This window comes from Rhinoderma darwinii, chromosome 5 (assembly GCF_050947455.1).
Source record: "Rhinoderma darwinii isolate aRhiDar2 chromosome 5, aRhiDar2.hap1, whole genome shotgun sequence".
Classification (NCBI taxonomy): domain Eukaryota; kingdom Metazoa; phylum Chordata; class Amphibia; order Anura; family Rhinodermatidae; genus Rhinoderma; species Rhinoderma darwinii.
In genome coordinates, this window is record NC_134691.1 from 250,545,118 (window position 1) to 250,562,564 (window position 17,447).

At 39.8% G+C, this 17,447-nt stretch overlaps 1 protein-coding gene across 7 annotated transcripts in view; it reads left to right on the forward strand.

The window, feature by feature from the left end:
• SUGCT (succinyl-CoA:glutarate-CoA transferase) overlaps positions 1 to 17,447 on the forward strand; it is a 1,185,368-nt gene that overhangs the window by 1,136,393 nt on the left and 31,528 nt on the right. For 2 of the 7 annotated variants that reach the window (XM_075828568.1, XM_075828574.1), the window contains one exon: positions 4,511 to 5,070. The exons of 2 other annotated variants lie outside the window; for them this stretch is intronic. In XM_075828568.1, coding sequence (XP_075684683.1) covers positions 4,511 to 4,710 — 200 coding nt within the window. In that variant the 3' untranslated portion in view covers positions 4,711 to 5,070. Of the gene's footprint in view, positions 1 to 4,510; positions 5,075 to 17,447 lie in introns of those variants that run through there. 3 more of the 7 variants (XM_075828572.1, XM_075828570.1, XM_075828571.1) reach the window with 3 other exon arrangements.

Below are 17,447 nucleotides of genomic sequence, written 5' to 3' on the forward strand. Positions count from 1 at the left end.
ATGTTTTTTGGTCTATACTTTTATTCATAGTCTTTCAACCCCTTGCTGCTGCAGCCATTTTTTTGATTTTTTTCCTTTTCGTTTCTTCCTACCCACCTCCAAAAAAATCTTAATTTTTTTTTTTACCCCGTATGAGAATTTTTCACAGCACCATTTATTGTACCATATAATGTACTGGGAAACTGGAAAAAAAAACTCTTTGTGGGGTGGAATGGGAAAAAAACAAATGATTCCCCTATTGTTTTTTTGTATATTGGGTTTTGTTTTTACGGCGTTCACCGTGCGGTTAAAACGACATGTTACCTTTATTCTGCTGGTCAAAACAATTCTAGCAGTACTAAGTTTATATATTTTTACCACTTTTGCAAAGAAAAAACTAATTTCTGACTTAACATTTTTATGTGTTGACATATTCTAAACACCATAACTTTTTCTTTTTTCGGCGAGCAGTGTGACATATTTTTATTGCTGGACTATTTGCAACGTTTATTAGTACCAGTTTGGGGTACATACGACTTATTCATAATATTGACGGGCTACATTACTTTTAAATTTGATAAAATAAAAAATTATTGTTAATCAATTCATTATTTGAACTACTATAACAATACTACATTACTATAATACTACAATACTATAACAATACTACATTACTATAATAATACTACATTACTATAATACTACGTTACTATGACAAAACTACTTTACTATAATAATACCGCTAGGTTTCAATTTACTGGAAATTTGCACGTTTACGCCATGTGCATATTTGAACAATCCAGTTTTCTAGTTTAAGTGTCGCTAAATACAGTCTGACTGCTCAGTTAGCAGAATTTGGTGGACAGAAGAATGTCAAGATTGGGCAGACCCTTTTTAGATAGTGCCACAAAGCCCTCTGTAGATAATACCACTCCCGTAGATTATACCACTGTGCCCTTTGTAGATAGAGTCACACCCCCTAGATAATTCCCCAGTACCCTCTGCAGATAATGCCACAGTGCCCTCTGTAGATAATGCAAAAGTGCCCACTGTAGATAATGCGACACCCCCAATAGATAATGCCACAGTGACCTCGTAGAGAGTGCCACACACCCCTAGATAATGCCACAGTACCCTCTATAGATAATGCCACAGTGCCCTCTGTAGATAATGCCACACACTTCTTTGAAGATAGTACCACACACACCCCTTTGTAGATAGTGCCACTCACACACCCTTGTAGATAGTGCCACACACCCCTTTGTAGATAGTGCCACTCACACACCCTTGTAGATAGTGCCACACACCCCTTTGTAGATTGTGCCACATACGACCCTTTGAAGATAGTGCCACTCACATACATTTGTAGATAGTGCAACACACCACTTTGCAGATAGTGCCACACATATCCCCCTATAGATAGCTCCATTGGGGCTCCCTCTAGGAGATGAATCCCCAGCCAAAGCGTTTATATATCTATAAAAATTAAATTCCAAGGAGAGCAGCACAATAAAGGTGGATGCGTGGGTGCTAGTCCCAGGGCCTCGACTTTCAGCCCTATCAATATGGGTACATTAAGAATAGGCAGCACTCCAAACGTATATCAAGTGAAAAAAATGTGCTTTTATTTACCCATCAGTATGCCACTGTCAAAGTCATGAACAGTCTAGAATTTTTAGGCTAGGTTAATTTTACCAGTGAGAGATAGATTATATTTAAAAAAAAAAAAAAAAGAAAATCACATAGTCAAAATTATATATATTTATTTGCATTGTGCACAGAGAAATAAGTATTTGATCCCCTACCAACCATTAAGAGTTCAGCCTCCTCCAGACCAGTTACACGCTCCAAATCAACTTGGTGCCTGCATTAAAGACAGCTGTCTTAAATGGTCACCTGTATAAAAGACTCCTGTCCACAGACTCAATTAATCAGTCTGACTCTAACCTCTACAACATGGGCAAGACCAAAGAGCTTTCTAAGGATGTCAGAGACAACATCATAGACCTGCACAAGGCTGGAATGGGCTACAAAACCATAAGTAAGACGCTGGGTGAGAACTGTTGGTGCAATAGTAAAATAATGTAAGTCATACAAAATGACTGTCAATCGACATCGATCTGGGGCTCCATGCAAAATCTCACCTCGTGGGGTATCCTTGATCCTGAGGAAGGTGAGAGCTCAGCCGAAAACTACACGGGGGATCTTGTTAATGATCTCAAGGCAGCTGGGACCACAGTCACCAAGAAAACCATAGGTACCACATTACGCCGTAATGGATTAAAATCCTGCAGTGCCCGCAAGGTCCCCCTGCTCAAGAAGGCACATGTACAGGCCCATCTGAAGTTTGCAAATGAACATCTGGATGATTCTGAGAGTGATTGGGAGAAGGTGCTGTGGTCAGATGAGACTAAAATTGAGCTCTTTGGCATTAACTCAACTCGCCGTGTTTGGAGGAAGAGAAATGCTGCCTATGACCCAAAGAACACCGTCCCCACTGTCAAGCATGGAGGTGGAAACATTATGTTTTGGGGGTGTTTCTCTGCTAAGGGCACAGGACTACTTCACCGCATCAATGGGAGAATGGATGGAGCCATGTACCGTCAAATCCTGAGTGACAACCTCCTTCCCTCCATCAGGACATTAAAAATGGATCGTGGCTGGGTCTTCCAGCACGACAATGACCCGAAACATACAGCCAAGGCAACAAAGGAGTGGCTCAAAAAGAAGCACATTAAGGTCATGGAGTGGCCTAGCCAGTCTACAGACCTTAATCCCATCGAACACTTATGGAGGGAGCTGAAGATCCGAGTTGCCAAGCGACAGCCTCGAAATCTTAATGATTTACAGATGATCTGCAAAGAGGAGTGGGCCAAAATTCCATCTAACATGCGTGCAAACCTCATCATCAACTACAAAAAACATTTGACTGCTGTGCTTGCCAACAAGGGTTTTGCCACCAAGTATTAAGTCTTGTTTGCCAAAGGGATCAAATACTTATTTCTCTGTGCACAATGCAAATAAATATATATAATTTTGACAATGTGATTTTCTGTTTTTTTTTTTTTTTATATAATCTATTTCTCACTGGTAAAATTAACCTAGCCTAAAAATCCTAGACTGTTCATGTCTTTGACAGTGGGCAAACTTACAAAATCAGCAAGGGATCAAATACTTATTTCCTTCACTGTATATATTAGTCCTGGACGCAAACTTCAAATTTGACTCTAGATTTAAAATTGTCATTACTCATAAAATTCTTAAGTATCTGATGTACTAATAATCAAGGGAACTTTTAACTATTAAAGGGGTTGAATAAAATTGGAAAAAGGTTTTTTTTTTTTTTAGAAACAGTCCCACTCTTCTCTGTGGCCTGTGTCTGATTTTGAAGCTTTACTTGAATCAAATATCAAGTTGATTTCTTTGAAAACCTTAAAGATGTTTCACCACTAATAGAAGTGTCTTCCTCAATCACTAGAGCAGTGTATATATAGTATCCAGAGGAAGGAGGGGAGCCAGGAGCCACAGCATGTGCACTTGCATGAGTGTGCCCCTATTTTCAATGTCACCAGAATATTCTCATTAACAGTACCATCAGCTTGCCCCTATTAATAGTACAATCATTAACAGTGACGGCAACAGGACCCCCAATAACAGTAATGGGTACAGACCCTTAATAAAAGTGACAGCCACTCTTCATAACTGTCAGCTACAGACCCTTAATACTAGTGTCAACAACTGACCCCCAATAACAGACTCCAGCTCCCCAGAATTAGTGTAGATAAACATCCAGCCTTGCAGATCCTCACCTTCTCCCAACTCTCCTGAAACCCCAGCATGCTTTGCATTAGTTTAATGTTGTAGACTAAATTGACTGCAGCGTTCAACTAATCAGGCCAGCCTGGGATCTACTAGTCTTTTAATCTTTCATAGTATCACAGGATATCTATCAGTATTAAAATAATCAATGTTCAATTAATTTCAATATTTGAGCCAGTAAAAATAAAAAATAATCCCAAGTATGCAAGCAATTTAAGAAAGGGCAAGAATAGAAGAAAACCATAATCCCAAAAATATATAAGACATAAAATAATATATATATATATATATATATATATATATATATATATATATACATATACATATACAGTCGATATAAAAAGTCTACACACCCCTGTTAAAATGCCAGTTTTTGTCATGTTACAAAGTCAGTACAAGATGAATCATTTCAGAACTTTTTCCACCTTTAATGTGACCCATAATCTGTACAAATCCATTGAAAAACAAACTGAAATCATTTAGAAGGTAAAAAGAAAAAGAAAAAACAAAAATTATGTGGTTGCATAAGTGTGAACACCCTCTTATAATTGGGGATGTGTTTGTGTTCAGAATTAGCCAATCTCATTGCAACTCATGTTAAATAGTAGTCAGTACACAGCTGACATTATTGAAAGTGATTCTGAGTAACCCCATATAAAGTTCAGCTATTCTATTAGGATTTTCCTGACATTTTCTTTGTTGCATGTGACAGCAAAAGCCATGGTCCGTAAGAAGCTTACAACACATCAAAGGGATCTGATTGTTGAAAGGCATCAGTCAGGAGAAGAGTACCAAAGAATTTCCAAGGCATTAGAAATACCATGGAACACAGTGAAGACGGTCATCAAGAAGTGGATTACATTTGGCACAACAGTGACATTACCAAGAACTGGACGTCCCTCAAAACTTTGATGAAAAGACAAGACGAAAATTGGTCCGTGAGACTACCAAGAGGCATACAGCAACATTAAAGGAGCTGCAGGACTTTCTGGCAGGTATTGGTTGTGTAGTGCATGTGACAACAATCTCCCATTTTCTTCACTTGTCTGGGCTGTGGCAAAGAAGCCTTTTCTAACAAAGAAAAACATCCAAGCCCAGCTATGTTTTGCAAAGACCTACATGAAGTCTCCCAAAAGCATGTGGGAAAACGTGTTATAGTCCGATGAGACCCCAGGTTGAACTTTTTGGCCATAATTACAAAAGGTATGTTTGTCGCAAAATCACCACTGCACATCATCAAAAGAACATCATACCCACAGTGAAGCATGGTGAAGGTAGCATTATGCTTTGGGGCTGTTTTTCTGCAGCTGGAACTGGGGCTTTAGTCAAGGTGGAGGGAATTATGAACAATTCCAAATATCAGTCAATATTGTCACAAAATCTGCAGGCCTCTGCTGAAAAGCTGAAGATGACGCGGAATTTCACCTTTCAGCATAACAACGACCCAAAGCATACCTCCAATTCAACAAAAGAATGGCTTCACCAGAAGAAGATCAATGTTTTGGAATGGCCCAGCCAGAGCCCAGACCTCAATCTCATTGAAAATCTGTGGGGTGACCTGAAGAGGGCTGTACACAGGAGATGCCCTTGCAATCTGACAGATTTTGAGCGCTTTAAGGCTGGGTTCACACAACCTATTTTCAGGCGTAATGGAGGCGTTTTACGCCTCGAATTACGCCTGAAAACACGACTCCAATACGACGACCTGTAATTTTATGCGTCGCTGTCAAAAGACGGCGCGTAAAATAACAGCCTCGTCAAAGAAGTACAGGACCCTTCATGGGACGTAATTGGAGCCGTTTCATTGAATCCAATGAAGAACAGCTCCAAATTACGTCCGTAATGGACGCCCCGCAAAACACGAGTACAAGCAATTACGTCTGAAATTCAGGAGCTGTTTTCTCCTGAAAACAGCTGCGTAGTTTCAGACGTAAATGCAGTTATCGTGTGCACATACCCTTACAGGGAAGAGTGGGCAACAATTGCCAAGTCAAGATGTGCCATGCTGATAGACTTCTACCCAAAAAGACTGAATGCTGTCATAAAGTCAAAGGGTAATTCAACAAAGTATTAGTTTAAGGGTATGCACAGTTATGCAACCACATTATTTTTGTTTTTTATTTCTCCACCCTAAAAGATTACAATTTGTTTTTCAATGGAATTGTACAGATTACAGGTCACATTAAAGGTGGAAAAAGTTCTGAAATTATTCATCTTGGACTGACTTTGTAACATGACAAAACCTGTCATTTTAACAGGTGTGTGTAGACTTTTTATATCCACTCTATATATATATATATATATATATATATATATATATGTGTGTTTATGGGAGTGAACCAGCGGTGAAAGTGTTAAACAGGCAATAAAAGTAAACTGTAGGCACTGGGCTTGGGACATATAAGAGGAGAAAGATTCTTCAACCTTTACAACATGGAGCAAAGAAAGAGAATTTATTTGTATATGAAGTGAAAACACATTTAGTAAATGCCATTGCCCATATGTTTCTGCATTATAATCAGATGTTTCTATGTCTTTGTGTAAATCCTATCCTTGGGCTGCTCTGGTAATATTAGGAACATTTCACTTTTATTAGAGATAATGTCCATAAATATTTACTGAAATAAAAAAGCTGTTAGAATCAAATGGATTTCATTTTAGGAATATTTCATGCCACATGTGTACTTAAGACATTTTCAAGGTATCTTAGAGTCCAGAATTTAGCACACATTAAAATGTGTAACGTCAGATGGACTATTATAATACATTCTGGTTGCTAAATCTCTGTGAAACATCATTTCATAATATTAACACTATTTAGGTAACATGTACTTTTGTAGATGTTTAAGCAACATGTGGTTCTCCAGCTGTTAATAATCTAACCAGCGTTGTTTTTGGATGGGTGCCACAATGGCACTTGGCAGAAACTACTAGATGATGGCACTGGGATATATCCTGCTCTATAGCTCTCTGTAGAAGTGTACTGACTAGTTCGCTAACTAATGCTTATAAGGACTGCAGATTCATTATATCTGTCTATCTATGTCTATGTATCGATCAACATATGTTTCCCTTTGATAATATGAGGGATGCTTGCTGACAATTATACGGAATGCATCACATTTTCCTCCTACCTCATCTTATATCTTATAACTTCTTTTAACTAATTAAAATATATACAGAAACATATTCTTTTTTTTCAAATCTATTTTTATTTTATTTTTTTATATTTTTTATTCTGTTTTCTTTCTGTTTTGCATGAATAATGTTCCCTGTTCTGCTGCCACAGCAGTTACAGATATTATGTTTGCAGTAGGCACCTGGATTTAAGAAAACAATTAGAAAACAACCTGTTGACTTCCATGGAAGGGTGTTGTGAGCATGCTATGTGCGATGTGCAGAGGTCAGGGAGGCATAAGTACCTACTTATAATAATCATGGTATCAAAGAAACTGAAAGAGACATAAATATGAAAAAGGCGGTTTCAATGTAAGTAATAAGATGTATTGGATGCACATTTTAGAGTTTTAAAGAGGCTCTGTCACCAGATTTTGCAGCCCCTATCTGCTATTGCGCTGCAATGTAGATTACAGTAACGTTTTTATTTTTAAAAAACGAGCATTTTTGGCCAAGTTATGACCATTTTTGTAGTTATGCAAATGAGGCTTGCAAAAGTCCAAGTGGGCGTGTTGAAAAGTAAAAGTACAACTGGGCGTGTATTATGTGCGTACATCGGGGCGTTTTTAATACTTTTACTAGCTGGCCGTTCTGATGAGAAGTATCATCCACTTCTCTTCAGAACGCCCAGCTTCTGGCAGTGCAGACACACAGCGTGTTCTCCAGAGATCACGCTGTGTCGTCACTCACAGGTCCTGCATCGTGTCAGACGAGCGGGGACACATTGGCACCAGAGGCTACAGATGATTCTGCAGCAGCATCGGCGTTTGCAGGTAAGTAGCTACATCGACTTACCTGCTAACGCCGATGCTGCTGCAGAATCAACTGAAGCCTCTGGTGCCGATGTGTCCGACACGATGCAGGACCTGTGAGTGACGTCACAGATCTGCACTGCCAGAAGCTGGGCGTTCTGAAGAGAAGTGGATGATACTTCTCATCAGAACGGCCAGCTAGTAAAAGTATTAAAAACGCCCCGATGTACGCACATAATACACGCCCACTTGGACTTTTACTTTAAACACGCCCACTTGGACTTTTGCAAGCCTCATTTGCATAACTACAAAAATGGTCATAACTTGGCCAAAAATGCTCGTTTTTAAAAATAAAAACGTTACTGTAATCTACATTGCAGCGCCTATCTGCTGCAATAGCAGATAGGGGCTGCAAAATCTGGTGACAGAGCCTCTTTAAATAAGGGTATAAAATTTGCTCCAACGCAAACTCTTAATAAATTCTCCACCTATATCGATGTACACAAATTTATTCGTTCTCTAAATTTAAAAAAGTTCTTTGCTGACCAATCGAATAAAAATAATATTGCAAGTGATATTATAGATCTTTACAAACACAGTAGTTTGAAAGACAAATCAAAATGTATACCTTTTATTGGGAATAATCACCATATAGATACCTTTAAAAATATAGTCTTGAATTAGTTGGATAAGGCCATACCAAAAAATAGGAAAAGCAACTTAACATCTAAAGAAAAATGGCCATGAATGATTTAAAAAAAGATGAGAACATAGTGATAAAATCGGCAGATAAGGGGAGGGGGTTGTTATTTTAGACGCCAAAAAATATAAATTGGAAATGATACGGATGCTATCAGATTTGAGCACTTATAAAAAACTGAGAAATAATCCAGTAGAAAGATATAAAAAAGATCATTCACAGTTACTTATGAAAGAATTTTTTTTGGGGATAATTTAAACGATAGGGAATTCAATTATTTGAATATTAAATTTCCAAAGACACCAGTTATTTATTATTTACCTAAGGTACATAAAAATCAATACCATCCACCAAGGAGACCTATGGTGGCTGGTATAGATTCATTAACCAGTCGTATTTCCGAATATATTGACCTCTACCTCCAGATTCTACTAATCAATATTATGAAATAGACCACTGTGGATTCAAATGTCTTGCTATGTACGTGTGATGTATCTTCCTTATATACATGCATTCCACACGAGTTAGGAATAACTGCTGTACAATCCTTCTTGAACAAAGACACAAATATACCTTTAGAACATGGAAATTTCATTACAGATCTAATTAACCCCTTCACGCAGTATCACGTAACTGAACGTGATAAGAGTTAAGGGGAAATATGGAGCGAGCTCACGGGCTGAGCTCACTCCATACACAGCGGGTGACAGCTGTGTTACACAGCCGACACCTCACTGCAACGGTCACTTTGAATCCGCCCGTTTAACACCTTAAATGCCGCAGTCAATCGGGACAGCAGCATTTAAAGTGTTAGAATCAGGGGGGCGCCGCCTGAAACAAGCCATCGTGCCCCCCCCACGGCACGATCGGCATGGCAGACTGTCAGAATCACAATATACTAAAATACATTAGTATTGCAGTATATCATGCGATCCAACGATCACTGCTTTAAGTCTCATAGGGTGACTAATAAAAAAAAAAGGGAAAAACAGTTAAATAAAAGATTTTTTTGTGTTTCAAAAAAATAAAGTATTAAAAGTAAAAAAAAAAAAACCCTTTTCAAATTTTTTCCCTACATCAGTGTTAAAACAAAATAAAAGTTAACATAACTGATATCGCCGCGTCCATAAAAGTCCGAACTATCACAATATAGTGTTGTTTAACACGCTGGGTGAATGCCGTTAAAAATATATATATATAAAACACGCAAATTGCTGGTTTTTGGTCCACTTAGCTCTCTAAAAAAAATGAACTAAAAAGTTGCATATACCCCAAAATAGTATCAGTGAAAACTACGGCTTGCTCTGTAAAATTTAAGCCCTCACATTGCTAAATTGATGGAAAAATTAAAAAGTTATGGCTCTCAGAACATGGCGACACAAAAGATTTTTTTAATTTAGCAACCAGTTTTATTTTTTTAAAAGTGATAAAACATGGTGGCAACTTGTGAGGCAAGGTGACAAAAAAACTGCAATTCTGGCATAGTTTTTTTTTTTAAATTTATACAGCGTTCACCATGCATTATTTATATTTTTCTACTTTTATTATATGTTTTAAAACTTTTTTGTTACACTTTTTTTCAAGTCCCATAAGGGGACTTGTAGGTCCAACTGTCTGTTTTTTTTTCTAATACATTGTACTACTTATGTAGTGCAATGTATTAGATCTGTCAGTCATTCACTGACAGCAAAGCCGATTAGGATTCGCCTATGAAAGATCAATAACCAGAAGTTACATCAAACCTTCTGAAAAAATCGACCATTTTGATAAAAGGCTTTTTCCCATGCGCCAAATGTAAAGCATGGAAAGAAGTGGGCCATAGCAGAACAAAAGATTGGATGTACAAAAAAAAAATAGGAATAAAAATGATAGTTTTATCACTTGTGACACAAAAGGGGTGATCTATGCTCTAGAATTCCCTTGTGGACTTATGTATATTGGTAGAACCACAAGAAAACGAAAAACAAACGCATTGTAATAACATTAGAAAAGGGAAAATTGATTATAGCATTTCTGCACATTTTTTTTTTAAAAAACACAATGAAAATCCAAAGGGTATGAAATTGTAAGCTATAGAAATTGTAGCCAATCATTGGAGGGGTGAAAACTTTATAAAGAAATTTAGCCAAAGGGAAACTTTTTGGATTTATCATTTAAAAAACTCTACATCCCTCTGGCTTTAACTTGGATTTTGAGTTTAAAGAGGCTCTGTCACCAGATTATAAGTGCCCTGTCTCCTACATAATCTGATTGGCACTGTAAGGCTGGGTTCACACGTGGCGGAATTTCACTTAAATTCCGCTGCGGACACTCCGCAGCGTTAATCCGCAGCGGAGCCATTTGTCTATTGACTTACACTTTAATTTAGCAGTGTTCGTTTAGACGAGGCGTAAAATTCCGCTGCGGAGCATAGGCTGCGGAGCGGAATTTGGTGTCCGCAGCATGCTCTGTCTGTTGCGGAGCAGTGGCGGACTCATGGCGGAATTTCTCCATTGACTTCAATGGAGATTCTAATTTCCGCAATGAAGTCCGCAGCTGTCATGCACATGTTATGTGTGCTGCGGATCCGTCTTGCTTTTTTAACTTGACATTTCTTCATTCTGGCTGGACCTATGTATTTCTAGGTCTACAGCCAGACTGAGGAAGTCAATGGGGCTCCCGTAATGACGGGAGCGTTGCTAGGAGACGTCAGTAAATAGTCACTGTCCAGGGTGCTGAAAGAGTTAAGCGATCGGCAGTAACTGTTTCTGCACCCGGGACAGTGACTACCGATCCCAATATACATGTATCTGTAAAAAAAAATGAAGTTCATACTTACCGAGAACTCCCTGCTTCTGTCTCCAGTCAGGCCTCCCAGGATGACGTTTCAGTCTAAGTGACGGCTGCAGCCAATCACAGGCTAATAACAGGCTGCAGCGGTCACATGGACTGCCGCGTCATCCAGGGAGATCGGGCTGGATGCCGAAAGAGGGACGCGTCACCAAGACAACGGGCGGTAAGTATGAATTTCTTTGACTTTCACAAGGGAAAGTGCTGTCCCTTCTCTCTATCCTGCACTGATAGGGAGAAGGGAAGTACTTTTACCGCAGTCCGCAGCAGCTAGTCCGCATCAATTTACTGCACATTTTGTGCAGATCCGCAGCAGAATCTGCAACGCAGATTCTGTGCGGCATTGATGCGGACAGTTGCGGAGGAAATCCGCCACGTGTGGTCATGCCCTTATGTAGATAACAGCAGTGGCTTTTATTTTGAAAAACGATAATTTTTGAGCAAGTTGTGAGCTAGTTTAGATTTATGCTAATGAGTTTCTCAATGGACAACTGGGCGTGTTTTTACTTTTTACCAACTGGGTGTTGTACAGAGGAGTGTATGAGGCTGACCAATCAGTGACTAATCAGTGTCCTGCACTTCTCATTGTTCCAGCCCAGCATGATCCACAGCACAGTGTGATTGTGCAGTGAAAGAAGTAAACACGCCCAGTTGCTAAAAGCACAATACACGCCCAGTTGGAAATAAGAGAAAACACGCCCAGTTGTCCATTAGAAAGCCTCATTTTCATAAATATAAAATTGCTCATAACATTGCAGCGCTGATCACATGCAATAGGAGATAGGGATTTGATAATCTGGTGACAGAGCCTCTTTAAATGATTCTTGTAATGTTTTCAATCTGTTTTTTATATGTAACACATATAATACACGCCCAGTTGTACTTTAACTGTAAACACGCCCAGTTGTACTTTAGAAAGCCTCATTTACAAAAAATATAAAAATGGTCATAACTTGGCCAAAAATGCTTGTTTTTAAAAAAAAAAAAAACGTTACTCTTATCTCCATTGCAGCGCCGATCTGCTGCAATAGGAGATAGGGGTTGCAAAATCTGGTGACAGAGCCTCTTTAAGGAGAGTCTCATTGCAAAGCTTGCGTGAAGTAGCCGGACGTAAACCCCAGAAAGCCTGCTTTTCCTCGACTGTCATAAGAGTGCATTCCATAGAGGCATAAATGTTCTCCAAGTCACGATGTGCTAAAATGGTCCATCTACGTAGATGGTTAGCACTGTAATAGGACAATAGGTCAGAGAGGCCGAAGCCTCCCAAACGGGAGTTTGTAATAAGATATTTATAAGAAAGTCTAGGGTGTTTATTGTTCCAAATAAATGCCGAGAACGTTTTTTTAACTAATAGAAAAAAGGACTTAGGAAGCCAGATAGGTACGGTTTGGAGAACATATAGTAATTTGGGGACAATATAGGTTTTAAGTAGATTCCTCCTAAACATCCATGACATAAAGGGTATATATAAGGAGTGCAAGTAAGTGCAAGTAAGTTTTAATGTCAACTAGTAAGTTTAGATAATTGAGCTTATAGAGTAGGGAGGGGTCCTTGGGGATGCAGATGCCTAGATATTTAATAGACGTATCCGGCCACAAATAAGGAGAGCTGTTTTTTAGGTGTGCTATAGTAGACTGTGGGACCGAAATATTAAGGGCCTCTGATTTACTGAAGTTAATTTTGAAGTTGGAAATCTTTCCGAATTCAGAAAAAATGTGTGTAATCTGCGGAAAAGAGCTCTCAGGATTAGTGGTGAGTATCAGTAGATCATCTGCAAATGCGGCTGTTTTGTGTGTAAATGCACCTATGGATAAGCCATGAATAATGGGATCCTGACGTATCTTCCGCACCATTGTCTCCATGACCAACACAAATAACGTTGGTGATAGAGGACAGCCTTGTCTCGTCCCATTAGAAATGGCAAAAGAATCTGACAGTACCCCATTGACTCTCACCTTTGCACTAGGACCACTATATAGGGAAAGAATTGGCTGAATAAAAGAAGAAGGTATACCAAATTTCTCAAGGGAAGCAATTATATAGGGCCAATCCACTCTATCAAATGCCTTTTCTGCATCCGTACTGAGAAGAACTAAGGGTATTCGAGATTTCAGGGCATATTGCACCAATCTCAAAACTCTGGAGGAATTATCTGACCCTTGTCTTCCCTTGACAAATCTGGTTTGTTCAGGCCCAATAATACTAGACAATAAGGGGCTGAGACGGGCTGCCAGAACTTTTGCCCACCATTTTATGTCAGTATTAAGTAGTGAAATGGGTCTGTAGCTGCAACATTGCGAAGCATCTTTCCCCTCTTTAGGAATAAGAGTGATATGGGCCTCTAGAGCTTGACAAGGAAGTTTCGAGCCTGCTAGAAGTGAATTACAGAGAGAGGTGAATGGTGCTATTAGTAAGTCTTTAAATTGTTTATAATAATTTATAGTGTAACCATCTGGGCCTGGACTTTTACCTGAGGGGATAGAGTGAAGGACTCATAGAAGTTCTGAAGGGGAAAAAGGGGCAAGCAGGTCTTGGGCATCGTTGTCAGATATAGCTTGTTTTGTGGAGGCTGGGGAGGGAGCGGAGGTGTCAGAGTCTGCAAGATTGTAGAGATTCAAGTAGAATTTTTGAAAGGCATTAGCGATTGATTTTGTATCTGTGACAGAATGGCCCGGGGAGTGTGCAATACGGCGAATAAATGCTTTATCCTGTTGAGTTTTAACCCCTTCCCGCCATTTCACGTACAGTTACGTGATGGGAGATGGTCTTTTCCCGCAACTCCACGTAACTGTACGTGAAACACATGGAGCTGGCTCAGGAGCTGAGCCAGCAACATCACCGCAGGGTGACAGCTGTATGTTACAGCTGGCACCCTGGGGTATCGGCCGGGACCAGAGCTAGCCTCCGATCCGACCGATTAACTCCTCACATGCTGCGTTCAATAGAGATCGCAGCATGTGAGGAGTTTATAGCCACCGGCACCCCAGCAACGTGATCGCTGGGTTGCCGGTGGCTGCAAAGGTGACCGGAGGGCTAATGCTTACCTCCCGGTCTGCCAGTAAGGGAATCCTCCTATGTCCCGTCGTTGGTGGGGCCCAGGAGGCCTCCGGTACCATCAGCAAGATGGCGCCGGCTCAGCTTCCGGCTCAAAAGCTGAGCCGGCGTCATTAGCAGTGGGTGAGCGCTGTATGTTACAGCGGACAACCCGATCTATCGCCAGGAACCGGAGCTAGCTCCGATTCCTGGCATTAACCCCTTCAATGCAGCGATCCATTGTGATCGCTGCATCCTAGAGGTTTGTAGCAAATCGGCAGCCTTACCATGCGATGGCAAGGCTGGCGAGTGCTACTATGGCAACAGGAGCCCATAACAATGGCCTCCTGTCTGCCATTACGTAAGCTGATTAGGCCCCGCCCGGAGGCGGAGCCTGATCGACTTGCAGTCAGTGAACAACTGACAGTTCTAAAACATTGCACTACATAGGTAGTGCAATGTATTAGAACATCAAACAAACAGTTGGACCTTCAAGTCCCCTAGTGGGACTAAAGAAAAGTGTAAAAAAAAAGTTTAAAAAAAGTAAAAATAAAAGTTGTAAAAAATACAATAAAAGTTTCAAATAATAACACAAAACACAATCACCCTTTTTCCATTATCAAGTCATTTATTATTGAAAAAAATAATAAAGCCATACATATTTGGTATCGCTGCGACTGTAACGACCTTAACTATAAAAATATTATGTTATTTATTCCGCACAGTGAACGCCGTAAAAAAAAAACCTAAAAAATACTGACATAATTGCTATTTTTTGGTCACTTTGTCTTCCAAAAATTGAAATAAAAAGTGATCAAAAAGTCGCATGTACCCAAAAATGGTGTCTATAACAACTATAACTCGTCCCGCTAAAAACAAGCCCTCATACAGCTCCGTCGACGAAAAAATTAAAACCGTTATGGCTCTCACAACTTGGCGACAGAAAAAATCCATTCTCTTTACAAAAGTTATTTTATTCTGCAAAAAGTTGTAAAACATAAAAAGTGCTATAAATTAGGTATCACCGGAATCGGACTGACCCGCAGAATAAAGGTAACATGTAATTTATAATGCATGGTGAACGCTGTATAAAAAGAATTAAAAAAATATGCCAGAATTGCTGTTTTTTGGTAACGTTGCCTCCCCAAAAAAAGGATAACAAGTGATCAAAAAGTCACATATACCCCAAAATGGTACCAATAAAAACTCCAGCTCGTCCCGCAAAAAAAACAGCCGTCATACCACTACGTCTATGAAAAAATAAAATTAGTTAATGCTCCAATAAGCCAGGAAATAAAAATATGCAGTTGTGCCGGCCCGAGGGGAACGTTTCTTCTGTTTCAAGTGGCGAATTATCAAGGCCCCTAAAATTAGGGAACCAGGAAGGGGAGGGCCCAAACATATCTGCTGGAAGCGAGGGTGCCCGTATTATACCAGGACAACACTTTCCAGCAAAATTCCTTAAACTGCAAAGATCCCGAGTGTGGACCAAAAGGGGAATAAGTAAAGACCATTTATCAGTGCGAAACTGGCCTGTGCAGAAAGGATTGTGTCACAGCGTAACACACATCTATGGATCATTTTATTGTTTTTTTTACCCCATTATTATACCACCTGACTATGCCCCTTATATACTCCGCCTGGCTTACATGTACCCCCACATTATAAACGGAAACACCAGTAAGACTCCAAACAAAACTACTACAAGCAAAATCCACGCTCCAAAAGCCAAATGGCGCTACCTCTCTTCTGTACCCTACAGTGTGCCCAAATAGCAGTTTACTTCCACATATATTGCATTGGCATACCCGGGAGAACCCTTTTAACAATTTTTGGGGTGTGTGTCTCCAGTGGCACAAGCTGGGCGCCACATATTGGCATATCTATGGAAAAAAATCCCATTTTCACTCTGCAACATCGTGTGCACACCAATTTCTGCCAATCACCTGCGGGGTTAATATGCACAGTACAACCCTAGGTGAATACCTTGAGGGGTGTAGTTTCCAAAATGGGGTCAATTCTGTGGGGGATTCACTGTTTTGGTCCCACAGGGACTTTGCAAATGCGACTTAGCGCCTAGAAACCAATCCAGCAAAATCTGTACACCAAAAGCCAAATGGCGCTCCTTCCCTTCTGAGCCCTACTCTCTGCCCAAACAGCAGTTTATGACCACATATGTGGTATTGCCGTATACAGGAGAAGTTGCTTTACAAGTGTTGGGGTGCTTTTTTTCATTTATTTGCTGAGAAAATGAAGCATTTTCAGCTAAAACTACGTCTTATTGAAGAAAAAGGATTTTTTTTATTTTCACTGCCCAATTCTAATAAAATCTATGAAACATCTGTGGGGTCAAAATGCTCACTACACCCCTAGATGAATTCCTCAAGGGGTGCAGTTTCGTGAATCGAGTCACTTTTGGGTAGTTTCCACTGTGCTGGTACCTTACTGGCTTTGCAAAAGTGACATGGTGTCAAGAAACCAATCCAGCAAAATCTGTGCTCCAAAAGCCAAATGGAGCTCCTTCTCTTCTGATCCTTGCCTTGTGCCCAAACAGCCGTTTATGACCACAAATGGGGTATTGCCATACTCCAGAGAAGTTGCTTTACAAATGTTGGGGTTCTTTTATTCCTTTATTTGTTGAGAAAATGAAAAATTTTGAGCTAAAGCTATGTCTTATTGGAAAAAAAGTATTTTTTTTTAATCTTTACTTCCCAATTCTAATAAAATCTATGAAACCCCTGTGGGTTCAAAATGCTCACTACACCCCTAGATGGATTCTTCAAGGGGTGTAGTTTACTAAATGGAGTAACTTTTTTGCTGAATTCACTGTTTTGGTCCCTTAGGGGCTTTGCAAATGCGACATGGCCTCCGCAAACCATTCCTGCTAAATTTGAGCTCCAAAAGCCAAATGGCGCTCTTTCCCTTCTAAACCCTGCCGTGTGTCCAAACAGCCTTTTATGACATGTGGGGTATTGTTTTACTCGGGAGAAATTGCTTTACAAAAGTAGTGGTGCATTTTCTCCTTTTAGTCCTTGTGGAAATTAGAAAAAAGTAGATTTTCATTTTCACGGCCTACTTCCAATAATTTCTGCAAAAAACCTGCGGGGTCAAAATGCTCACTATACCCCTAAATAATTTCCTCAAGGGGTATAGTTTCC